Source organism: Heloderma suspectum, chromosome 1, assembly GCF_057233095.1.
Source record: "Heloderma suspectum isolate Gila_16-S chromosome 1, 16-S_ref, whole genome shotgun sequence".
NCBI classification, from domain to species: Eukaryota; Metazoa; Chordata; class Lepidosauria; order Squamata; family Helodermatidae; genus Heloderma; species Heloderma suspectum.
In genome coordinates, this window is record NC_139458.1 from 425197061 (window position 1) to 425210181 (window position 13121).

The 13121-nt window shown below is 43.7% G+C and overlaps 1 protein-coding gene across 6 annotated transcripts in view; it reads right to left on the minus strand.

Annotated features, from left to right (window-relative positions):
* The window catches only part of CCDC88A (coiled-coil and HOOK domain protein 88A), a 130290-nt gene that overhangs the window by 8210 nt on the left and 108959 nt on the right, over nucleotides 1-13121 (minus strand). For 3 of the 6 annotated variants that reach the window (XM_084829271.1, XM_084829272.1, XM_084829270.1), the window contains one exon: nucleotides 5181-6547. In XM_084829271.1, the coding sequence (XP_084685397.1) occupies nucleotides 5546-6547 (1002 nt within the window). In that variant the 3' untranslated portion in view covers nucleotides 5181-5545. Of the gene's footprint in view, nucleotides 1-4945; nucleotides 6548-13121 lie in introns of those variants that run through there. The other 3 variants (XM_084829275.1, XM_084829274.1, XM_084829273.1) reach the window with 2 other exon arrangements.

Sequence of the window (13121 nt, forward strand, 5' to 3'; positions counted from 1 at the left end):
CTTTCTTGGGAATGGTGAAATACTTTGAAAAGAGGTCTAGAAGTCTGCGGGCACCAGTTCCACTTTGCAAAGGAGGGTTTAGATCATCTCCTCTAAAAGGAGAATACAGTGATATCATATGGAATATGCACTCTGGTAGAAGCAAGAAGGACTCAATTGCATTCCCACATAAATGATGGCGAGTACTCAGTGATCTGTGATGATGGTATGCTATGCAGAACTGATGTGCTAAAGTCTAGTCCCAAACACTGGAAGTCACAGCTCCTGAATTATGACAATTCCAGAGTCAAAATCAATGCTTGGAGGCATCCCCCACACTGCAATGGCCAAATGACCTGATGATCTGGACACAATACTCCTGGAAGAGCCTCTCTGGCATGGATGAGAACTCCAGAAGCTGATGGCCTAGACCCATTGCAGAACAGAGCTTCTAAACCCAGTCCAAGGTATCACCAACCTTACCACTTCCATATCAAAAAGCAAGATCTTGATGGGGGAGTGAGCCTCCTGTCCTGGTTAAGCTATATCTGTGGAGAGCAATAGACCCTACCACAGCCTTCAATCCACTATCCATCATATGCCAGAAAGTATGAATCTGTTGCTCAGCCAAGCAATAGGCCTCATACTGGAAAATTCATGCTAACTCTTGTCATCTGGCAATGGCCAAAGGAGAACACCTTCTTCCAGAAAAATGTTGGTAACAGAATGTGCAAGCTTGATAACTGACTTTCTAAAAGGCGAGCTCCACACTTGAGTAGAATTTTCTCCCTGTGACATCAAACTTTCTGTTCTTGAAATCTTTCAAGGCCAAATGAGGTTTGTATTGTGACTTCCTTTTGGTGGGGGGTTCCATATATGATGAAGTTGGGAGTCAGACTTTTAAAGACGAAATCAGTCTTTCCTATAAAACTCTATATAAGTTACTGAGTCTTCTGGATGTAGGAGGCATAGAGGACAGCTTATCCCATAACTCCCTTGGACCCTGGAGTAAGGCTACGTGCACTGGAACAGACATGATGGTATCATCCATGTGGATCAAACTGGAATACTGGATCTCTAAGAGGCAGCAGAGACAGCTTTGTGTCTAAGCTGAGAGACTTGGCCATATGTACTGGTTGCTCAGCATAAACCCTAGTGTCCTCAGTAGAAAAAAGAAGTGTTTGTTCCCCTACGTTAATGGCAGGCAAGGAGTTGGATGAAACGTCCAAAGATAGGGATTTGAAGTCTGATAAGTAGTCATCAACATGCAACAGAGGGACCACTTCTATGTACGCAGTCCTAACTAAGGCAAAGGGAAGATGTAACCATCTCTGCAGCCACTAAAAAGGACACAGATTGGTACTGAAATCAACCCTGAGAATGGATTAGAGACTACTGGGACTAAAGCTGCCATAGAAAGCGATGAGGTGAACAAAGTTGATGGAGCCAGTAATGAGGTGGACAAAGAAGCAAATGACATTGAAACCAGCAGATCAGTGGCACTGTGGTCTGCAGAACAGACAGAAAGAGGATCAGAGCTGACAGTAGTAGAGCTGACAGCAGCTAAGTTGTCACTGTGGTCAACACACATTCAGTGATGACAATCAATAGTATTGGGCTAGTTGGTCATGGCTGTTACACGATAATACTAGTGGAACTCCCTGTGGTTCAAGCAAAACCACCTACTGCTGTGATGGTGATGTGGCAAATGTTCCCATTCTTGATAAAAATGAGGCCCACTGAAGCCCAGAGCTCATGCTATGGTGTATACTAGCGAGGGTGTCATGGGGATCTACAATGCTGACTTTAGGATGAAGACTGAGATTGCCTATATGGGTGGTTTTTATTGACTGGATCCCAAAGGTATCTGGGACCACCATGTAGTCATGTCCATAATAGTAGTAGTCTCTAGATTACCAGGATCCAGGAGAAGACCTCCTTGAACCCAGGGAAGTATGGGAGAAGCATGGAGTGACTGTGCTGGGGAGAATAAAGGTCATGGGCCCGAAGGCAAGAGTGAGAATGGCAAGATAAGAAGTCATCCCATCTGGTGTGTGTGCGCGCGCGCATGCGTGCACTATCTTTAATCTCCCCTTCTGAGGTGGATCCAATGGCTTGGATCTCTGCCATGTACTTTAGAGAATTCTGTTCAGGAAAAAGGTGTTTGAACTTCTCCAAGTTCAATCAAGGGGAAGCTGTAGCCTAAGTGAGAGGTGTCTCAACTAGAAGGTCCTGAGGCGCTAGCTTATTCCCTTTATCTCTTTTTTTTTAAAGCTCTACAGAGAACAAGGAAGAGGCTTGATTTCACCGTAGACCTCTGCGCCTGCTAAGCCAGGTAGACATCCTTGCTAGGTGTTCGTGAAACTCCCTTTGTGGCGAGTTCCAGATCCAACGTTGGTATAGAGAAGTTTATAGTTGCACCTGATGTAGAGGTTGCATCCACTCTCACAGAGGGCAGTGTCACAGCTAGGCTAAAGGAGACTGCTGTAGCACCAGAGACTGTGCAACTTGGTCTGCAGAGTTGACTCGGGATGGATGGAACTGTGGAGTAACTTTAGGGACTTTTGTCTTGGTGTTCACCATCAAAGGGGCCTGCTCCCACAATGTCAATCAGGGGCAGGATGAGCGATTTCAGTGTGCCTTTCTGGTGAATCACTGCCAAGAGGGCATGTATCCATTACATACCCCTCATCAAGGCAGAGGAGACATCAATCATGCTCACCACTGGGGGGTAGCTTGCTGCCACAACTAAATGCTTCTGGGAAAGTGCCTGTTGAGCCATGAGCATCTGATTGAGAGTGGCAAAGGCACCTACAGGGCAGCTAACAAAAAACAAAAAAAATGCTGAATATAAGAGGAAGCACAGTACTGGAGAAGTTCATATAGAAAAAAAATGCAGAAGAAAGGTCCAGCTCATACTCTTCTCAGAAGAGCAAAGCAAAAGTACCTAAAGTTAGAAGAAGGAACTGAATGGAAGGAGGGGAGCGACCACCCTTGAGCACGCACCGTGAGGGCCGGGAGCAGGCAGTTCTGAACTTTGCTCTGCAGAGGTGCAGAACCTATATGTGGGACCGCACAGAGACCACAAAGAAGTAGCAAAATGTTATCAATGAGCATTTATAAGACATTTGCCCATTCTGTAAGCCTGTATTTTGGGAAGCAGGAAATGTGAAACCTAAGGAAAAGTGATTTTATTTGTGAAGAACATTTTTTCTGGTAGATCTCTTCCTCAAACAGCTCTGAGTTCTTTGAATGTAGGCCAGGCAGAAAACCCAGTTCAAAAATGTGACTAAGAAAATTTTCTCCCATTGAAATAAATGGGATTCAAGTGGCTTAGATAAAATACTTTAATTTATCCAACAGTGTAGATTCAGTTATTTGCTTTTATTTTTTTAAGCTGAGGACAGGAAAAGCAAGTCTTTTAATGTTGGATCTCTGAGATAGCTCTTTGGACACTCCTGAACTTTGAGTTCTTCCTGTACCATTCTGCTTTTGCTATTCCTGGAAGCAATCTCCGGTCCCCCTTTGAGAGTGTTTTTGTGCACTTTAGAAGGCAGCCTATTGAAATTAGAATAAACATGTTTCATTTTCCCAGAAGCTTCATTTTCCTTATATAAGTTTTTAATATATCCCCCTACTTTAAATATTCGAAGTAGTTCACCACTCATTAAAAAAAATGGCAAGGCAAGGATCCAAAGAATTACATAACTAGTTCTGTGCATGCAAGGGGGAATGGACTCATTTTTCTTAAGGGCAGTCCCCTGTACAACATGGTGATAGTACTGAACATTTTTTGAAACAGAAATTTCACACATTAACTGTTCGAATGAAATGTCAAGCATTTGCACAGATAGTCAGTCATGTTTCGAAAGGATTTTCTGTATCTATGAAATTTTGTTCAGATGCACCATTTTATACTCCTTAAAGCTCTCAAGTTGCTCTGCTTGTCCAAGAGAGCTTTAAGCTTATATTTCTTGAATAGCATAACATAAGAAGCTGCCTTAACCCAAATCAGATTACTGGTTGTCTATACTGATGGCAGCAGTGCTCCAGAGTTTCAGACAGGAATTGTTCCCAGCCCTACCTGGAGACATCAGCAGCTCTCCCTTCACCCAATTCCACATTACATACAATTTTAGAAAATGAAGGGGCTTATGAAGGGGTTTTCAAATGCAGCTTGTGATATGGCATGGTATTCTTCTCTACAAAGGGAAAAAGTCAACCCAAGACTTTGGGCATGATTAAAATAGCTCTTTGGATCTTGGGGCAATTTTAAAAACATGCTGGGAACAATCCAACAGTGTCTGGCTGCAAGCACTATTTACATTGCTCTAGTGATAACCAATGCTCACTCACTAGCACAACAGGTTTCCCAGGACACCCAGTGTGCTAGCAAGTGCTACTGACGTTGTGCGAGCCACCACTGGATCCTTCCTACAGTGTAACATTTCTAATCAACTATTATATCCCTGAACAGAAAAGAAAGGATGCCATCATTCAATTTTATTTTTTATTTTAAATACACTGTAAAAGTTCAGATAAAGCTATATGATAAAAATTCAGATAAAGCTCTATAGACAAGACAATACATGACCACATAAGTACACCAAGCATGGGACAGAAAACCATGTAAAAGGGAAAGAGATGAAGAGGGTTGGTCTTTCCAGTGCAACTGTGACATTTAATAGTGTATCTTTAAACAAAAAAAAATTCCACCATTTAGGCTTCCAAACCGTAATGCTTCATGAGTATGAACAGAAGTTCATATTTAGTGTGCAAACCACAGTCACTGAGCATTTTGACTATGACTTCTTTCTTGAGTAGCATTTATACACACTATAAGTAAAAAAAAGCTAGAGATACAGAGCCCTTTCTGCATCTTTTCACTAGCAAGAGGGGGAAAGGACACTTTTTGCTCAAAGGCCTCAATCTAGCTAAAGTCTGTCACAACTAAAACACTATCTTAAGCACATGTACTTGGAAGTAAGTCCCAAAAAACAAAGTGGGGCTTACTTCCAAGTAAACTTGCATATGACTATTTTTACATTATGAAGCACTGGAACTTAAAATGGTCACAGCCAAGTTGTTCCATTAGGTTTAAATCAGTCACAACTGACTTTTTAGCTGGATTGGGCCCAAAATGTATAATCCACATGATACTGGTGCATCTGAAAGGAAGATAAATGTTTGCTGAAAGTTACCTGTTTTTTGTGTGCTGTTTCTGGCACAGCACCATGCAACTGGTTAGCATGCATCCAGCAATGTACATAAAATAAAATATTTGTAACAAATAGAAAACAAAAATACAGTTAGCTTGTATTAAGGCTTTTAAAAGGCATGCAGAAAATACAGTTAATGTTTCATGCAAGCTTTGGCATGGTTACAATTATATATTCATCCACATGCTAAGAAAAAAAGGTGAATTTTTCATCTCCATTCAGAGAAAATCATGAACACCTAGCTACTATCCTAGCTAGTAAACTATTTAAACATAGCCTAAACCAGTTAACACTAACAAGAACATCGACATTGTATAGAAGGGATTATTTCATAGTGTATATGTTTATCATACACAACCATATTCATACCAAACAGTTTGAGTATCTTCAGAAACTGGTAATGGGGATTCACTCTCACTAGTGTTTGCCTGAGCAAGGGTAGTAAATTCACTACTAGTCTGAGTTACCTCTCTGTTTCTGTCATCAGATTTCTGATTCTCAGAAGGCAGTTTGTGATCTTTCTGTGGAAATTTCACTGATGAGTCAAATATATTATCAGTTGTTTTTGATAAAGGCCTTTGGGGTAATCCACTAACATTACTGACTAATTCAGTGTTAAGTGCCAAAAATGACCTGGACAAACGGACTGTAGACAACTGATTGATAAGGCTTGTTGCTGTGCCCACCTTATCATTATACACATTACTACAAGAAAATGTTTTAGCAATAAAATTTGTCTCACCTGTCCTTGAATTCCTAGACTTTTCTGAATTATATGCAAAATGATCTAGCGTAGCTATACTACCTAAGTCATTTTCTGACAAGGTAACTACAGCATAAGGTGTGTAATTAAGAACAGAGGACTGTAGTTGAGGACTGTACTCACTAGAAGCTGATGCGATGCTTCTGTCAGCTGTAGGTGGAGTTGGGTCAATTGATACCGGCTGCCTAGTGTCCTTAGATAAAAAATCATGGATGCTTGTTCTCCGAGTAGTTCCTTCTGCTGTTGAAATCACACTGCTTGCACGAGGTAAAGTAGCATAAGGATTACAGTCTTTTGATTGCCGCTGTGATTGCATGTTTTCTTTAACAGACTTGGTCCTTCCTTTAGTACCTGCTGTAAGTGTTTTTGAAGAGTTCGAGAAGTTGGGATCTTCCATTCTAGGAGAACTGGGCCTTACTAACTTTCCATCAGGGAACTCCATTGTGCTTTTCACACTCTGTGATCTGGAAATACCACTGCTGCCTGATGACTGTTTTCTTAGTTTCTCTCTTCCTGCTAATTCAGCATTTTCAGAAAAAATTTTCATTACTTCATCCAAAAGATTATTTTGGCTTGAGGACTTGATCTGCAAAAGAGATCCAAACAACTTATTCTGTATCTAGTTTTATTTTTCAAAGTGCAAGGGAAGTAGTTTTGATAACTTCTGCAGCACAAACTTGCAAAACTATTATGCATGTTCCAATTTATGGAAATTGTTGATGTTTATGCTGCCACCCAACTCTCGTAGTTTTATGTACATGCTTTTTTTTTAATTGCACAGGTTTACATATTCATGGAAAAACCACAATTTCTGTTTTCCCCTTCAAATATACTACTCCATAGACTGACTGAAAAGAAATATTCCTACCTTGACATTTTGATTTCTGTGAATAGTTCCAACTTATTTTAAAATTAATGCAAGTATCACTTCTTCTCCAAGATCACAAAGCTCAACCAATCATGACCATTTCACTTTCAGATCTCTCCTATATTCTTCTCACTAACTGATTAAAAACTTCCTTAGCAATCTGAACATCATGTATGTACAAGACAGCCTAAGCCTGAAATCATTGTCTGGGCTTCCGGATTTGGAATTCCCAGTTGGCACTATCTGGAAAAAATCCAAGATGCAAGAAAAAAACCCAAAACACTGCCTTTCCTTTTCAAGAGGCTAATTTTAGGGCCAGTCCCTGAACACAAATGTACCTGCAAATCTTAATTCAGAAGAACCATGGCATTTGCTGAAGCCTCTGAAACTATTCCCAGTCCAAGAGGTTGTATAACTATTGCCCACCCACCAGTAAGCTGAGAAAAAGAATGAGCTTTTGCTTCAAAACACTGGAAAATGCACAAGGCAATACATTAGTCCTAAATTGCCAGCATTATCTATCTGATATAAGGCTATTTGTCCGAGACCAGACAATTACGCTCCCTGGTTTAAAAAAATACACAGAGGAATTACTTTATTATTTAACTGAAGTACTCAATTTATTCAACTAGCATAAGGGTGGGAACTGTTTCTCCAATTAAAAAAATTATAACCTTAAAAAAAAAACACCAGAATGTTGGTAACCACCCTCTGTATTTTCACCAGTCACTAATATGAAAAGGGAAGTCATATGTGTGTTAAATCCTTAATTTAAAGTCAGACATAATCACTATAAAAAGGATTTCTGAGGTAGAATATGCTAAAACTCAAGAAAGACAGGTTGCTACCTGCAACTGTAGTTCTTTGAGTGGTCATCTATGCCTGGGGTCCCCAACCCCCATACCGGTCCCGGTCTGTGGCCTGTTAGCAACCAGGTCACGGTCAGGGTGTGGAAACGGATTAGGATTGCTGAGTCTGCACAGTGCTGTACCCAGCGTGGCGCGTGGCTGATGAAACGAAGCAGGAGGGTGCTGTGCGCCTACGCAGTGCAGCGATGGGCGGAGGAGGGCGTGGCCCTGTCTAATAAGCGGCTGGCGTGGGGTGGCGCCGCCCAAGGCATGTCTCCTTCTCTCTCTGCTCTCGCGGCCCCACGCTTTCACAGAGCCGCATTGGAGCGGGCATCATGGCCGGCCACAGCGTGGAAGAGCGCGGCTGCCCCAACAGTCTGGACTACAGGCTTTACTTCAGTGAGTCCTCTGGGGCCGGGCCGGTGAGAAGCAGGGCTGAAAAGCCTCCCCACTGAAGGTGGCCGCTGCGCACGTGTGAATGCAAGTATGAATGAAAGGGACGGAGTGGCGTGCCTCTTCCTCAGGAGGCTGTTGATGGGGCAGCAAGCAGCCAGCCTGGGAAAGCCGCTGCTGCTGCTGGGCTTCTCCATTTGTCCAATGGCTGTGCCTGGAGCCTCCTCGTTTAAAGAAATGATAACAAGCCAGGATCATAAAAACGTAGTAGAGTCGACCTTTGGTGTTACTGATGATGATGAAAGTTAAAGTAATTCCATAATAGTAATATGCAATCCTAAACATGCTGGGGAGTTAAGCCGCATTGATCACAGTGGGACGTATTTGTGGGCAATAATAATAACTTTATGTTATTAATGTCAATTATTATTTTATATTAATGTCAAAGGTCAGCCCTGAAAAGCTTTTATAATCCTGATTCATAATTATTTAATTGAGCAGGTTCTGGGACACGGCCAGTAGTTGCTGTGGATGTTAGACTTTTATTTCTGGTGTTAGAACTGCTGTAGCTTAGTGACTGTGCAATCCTATACATATCTACCCAGAAGTAAGTTGCACTGCTTTCAGAGTTTCCTCCCAGGTAAGTGGGTATGGGACTGCAGCCCAAGAGACTTGCAGCATAGTCCTTTTGCGTCCCTGTTCTTCAAGTAATAGGCTACGTAAATCTTTACATAGCCAATTACTGCAAAGAATAGGGACGCAAATGGCGTCCGCTATGCGGACGCCATTTGCGTCCCAGTGGCTGGAAGTCCACCAGCAAAACCACCCCACCCCCCCGGTCTGTGGAAAAATGGTCTTCCGCAAGACTGGTCCCTGGTGCCAAAAAGGTTGGGGACTGCTGATCTATGCATTCACACATATGGGCTCTGTGCCTCTGTGGAGACTTGATTTGGGAAGCTTCTATAGCTGAGGAATTTTGGCAGAAACCCCTCCCTCACTGTCCTAGTGCACATGTCCCTAGCGGGCTCTCACATATTCCCTCAGTTTCATGAGACCAACACTGCATCCTCGAAACTGAGAGAAATGTACACAAAAAAATACCTTCAGTACTCAACATTGAACTCAAGTACGACACTGAAGAGGGGACGCGTGACTGCACAGATGGCCACTTGAAGAACTACAGTTCTACAGCAACCTGTCTTTCTTCTTCATGGTTGCTATGCGTCACATATACAGGTGTGTAGCAAGCTAAGGTACAGTGGAGGTGAGTCGGTGTCCTACTACAATACAGAGGAGAGGACAGCACAACCAAAAGTATAATCAGCTCTAGCCCAAACGTAGTCTGTAACATTTTACAATGGTGGATGGTGTCAACCAGGGTGCAGCGTGGCACAGTTCAGGGATGGCAACACCCCTGTTGAACCCGACCAATGTTGCTACCACACGAGTAGTGTGAGCTCAGACTGGGGCAGACAGATCACGCCCAGCCGGCTCCTACAATAGTTCAACAGTCTAAATGACCCAAGACGTGAAGCGCTCAGTTGAGAGAGGCTGGCCCTTGCACTTGCCACCACAGCAGACAAAGAGGCAGGGTGACAGTCGAAACTGTTCAGTCCTCAACTTATAAAAGGCTGGGGCACAATGAACATCAAGTGTATGTAGGGTTAACTCCAAAGGTGTAGAAGGAGAAGCAAAGAAAGCAGGCAAAACAATGTCCTGATTTAAATGAAACTCAGACACAATTCTAGGTAAAAAGACAGGGTCATGTCTGAGCACCACTTTATCTTGGTGAAGGGTGAGATAAGGCTGGTCTACTCTGAGCGCACAGAGTTCACTGGCAGAGCATGCACATGTAATGGCCTCCAGAAATGCCACCTTCCACAACAGGACACATGGGTCTATAGTCACCAATAGTTCAAAAGGCTTTGATGAAAGTGCCTTAAGCACCACAGAAAGGCTCCAGCTCAGTGCCACAGAACAGATTTTTGATCCCTTTCAGAAATCTTTTTTGCTGTTAGATGCAAGAACATGAAAAAATCCCTCAACAGTCTGGTGAAACACAGAAACAGCAGAGAGGTAAACTCTGAGAGACGACAATTGGAGAAATTGGAGAATTTGGTGCAAAGAGCACTGGTGTGGATGAAAACCCTGCTCATGAGCAAAAGCAGAAAAAGCAGCCCATTTTCTTGAGTAAGAACGCTGCATAGACAGCTTAGGAGTGGCATCCAGGATCCTCTGGATCGCTGCCAGAGCGGTGTTCATCACCCAATATTCCATGCAGTCATGCAGAAAGTTATCAGGTCTGGGTTTCAGATTTGGCCATTCTCTCTCGTGAGGAGAGACAGGTGCAATGGGAGCTGTCGGTACTGACCCCTTGAAATATTTAGTGGGGAGAACCAAGGCTGGCGCAGCCACCACAGTGTCATAATGATGCAATCTGTGTCATCTGTTGTGATCTTCACTAGGACCCTGGTCATCAGAGCAAATGGAGGGAACAGGTAGAATAGTGACCCTGTCCACTGAAATATGAAGGCATTGCCTACTGATCCTGGACTTCAGCCCGCTCTGCTGCAGAATGCAGTGCAAACTGCATCCTGCTTGTGGCAAAAGGTCGCTTTCTGGCACCCCCCCAAATTGGAAGAAACTGTTCAGAACTGTACTGTCCAACTCCCACTTGTGGGAGGTCAGCATGGTCTAGCTGAGCTGATCAGCCATGACATTGTTGACACCAGCCACATGTATTGCCACAAGTCTGATTCGAATGGACTATGCACCAGTAGAAGATCTGGAGCATAAGGGTGAGCAACGGGAGACATGTAGTACCTCCCTGTTTGTTCAAATATGCAACAACTGTCATGTTGTCAGAAGTGACCTGGACTAGTCTGTCGACCAGGTCCAGTTCGAATGCACGAAGGGCTTTGTTCACTGTTCTTAACTCCATAAGGTTGATGTGCTGTGTGGCTTTGTTAGGCCCTCATCGTCCATGGACTGTGAGGCCCAGACAGTGAGCTCCCCATCCAGAAAGTGACGCATCTGTTGTCACAACCCTGGATGAAGGAACGACATGCCCTGGGTTAGATTGCTCGGTACTGACCACCATCAGAGACAGTCTCCAACGTCCTGGGGGCAGATACAGTCTGGTTCAACAGGCATCTGGATCAGTATCAAAGTTGCATATGAGTCAGTTTTGGAGTTGTCTCATATGCAACTAAGTGTAGTGAATGACAGCCATCATTGCAGCCATGAAACCCAGGAGACTTTGGACTTTGAGCACCATGGCAGGTCTACTCATCTGCAGTTCTAATGCCAGGGAAATCAGCACCTTTACCCTGGTCAGAAGGCGTTGGATCAATTGGGAATTCAATAACACCCCTATAAATTGGAACCGCTGTGTTGGGACAAGATGTGATTTTTCCTTGCTGATATAGAGTCCAAGCTCCTGAAGGAAATTGCAGGTCACTTCTATCAAACGAAGAAATGGATCTTTAATTGACACCATCAACAGCTAATCATCTATATATGCTTCTATAACTTGCAGTTGTGTCATGGCGACATGAAAATAGGTGTCCTTGAGGTCAACAGAGGCGAACCAATCTCCTCAAGAAAGGATAGACAGGATAGACGCCAGAGAAACCATGAAAAACTTCCTGGGTGAGATGAACAGGGTCAGGTGTCAAAGGTCCATGATTGGCCGAAGCCCTCCATCCATCTTTGGTACAATGAAGTACCTTGAGTACAACTCATCCTGAAATTGAGTTCAAGGGACAGGTTCAATCGGGCCTTTCTTGAGGAAGGTGTGAACTTCAGTATGGAGGACCAGGGACGGAGCAGTCACCAGCACGGTACTGAGAGGGGGGAGGGTATTGAACGCGATCTGGTAGTCCTGCCGGACTATTGCAAGGACCTAGGAGTCCAATGTGATGTTACGCCAGGCTGGATGGGAAGCAGACAGGCATGCTCCAAAAATGGGTGTTTTGGCCACAAGGTGAGGAAGGATAGCAGGAAGTGAGTCAAAGGCACTTATTACTTCTGCTGTTGGGTTTCCTGTGATAATTGCAGAATTTTGAAGTTGGGAACAACTTCCCAACTTTCCTGCCCATGACTGTTGTTGTAGATGTTGTTATGTTGTAGCTGGCTGGTGAGATTGGTACCAGTGACTGAAACCAGTGCCATTGCCTTGGAAGTTGCTGCGACATAAAACCCATCTGATGTGCTGTGGGACAGGCTTCGGTACTGAATCAAGTGCATCATCTGTTTTTGTGTTGAACAAGCCTTGGCTATTGAAGGATAAGTCCTTGATACGGTTCCTGGTTTCCTGTGGAAGACTGGATGACCTCAACCAGGCGTGGTGACATAGGGCACAATCCAATTAGCACCTCTGAGTCGCAATCAACTTGGTTGTGCAATGTACTTATTTGCTGTCTGGACAGCTTCAGAGCCTCCAATTGGAAGAGGTGAGCCAATTCCTTCTTGTCATCTGGCAGATGCTCAAGAAGACAGCCCAGTTTGTCCCACAGCAGTAGCTAGTACCCCAACATTGCCTCCTGGTAGTTCAATATTTCAAGGCCCATTGCTGCGGAGGAATATAGTCTCTTCTCAAGAAAGTCCAGGCATCTGCCCTCCTTGTCAGACTCGAGGGTTCCAATGCTCAATCCTGAGCAAAATTATACAACTCTTTAGAAATCTTTTTCTTCTTCTTTTTTGAATGTGAAGACAGACTAGCCTCCTTAGAGACTTTTGCCTTTTTTGTTAACCTTTTTGCCAGTGCTAGCACCAAAGATCGGACCAGAGTGGGGGGATCTTGTGTACTCAGCAGAGTACAACACTGAAGAGATGACGACCCCAATGCTGGAGCAGGCTCCTGAGTGGCGTGCAGGTTGTGCAAGTGGGTGGGTTTGCCATATCTTTTGACTCCTCTACCGATTCCAGCGCCCTTTTCCAAAGTGTGGCTTTTAGCTGATCTGATCTGTTTCTTCTCACTTGCTTCGAGAAGGCTTTACAATGAGGACAAGCTTCAATGATGTGCCCTTTGCCAAGGCAGAACAGGCAAA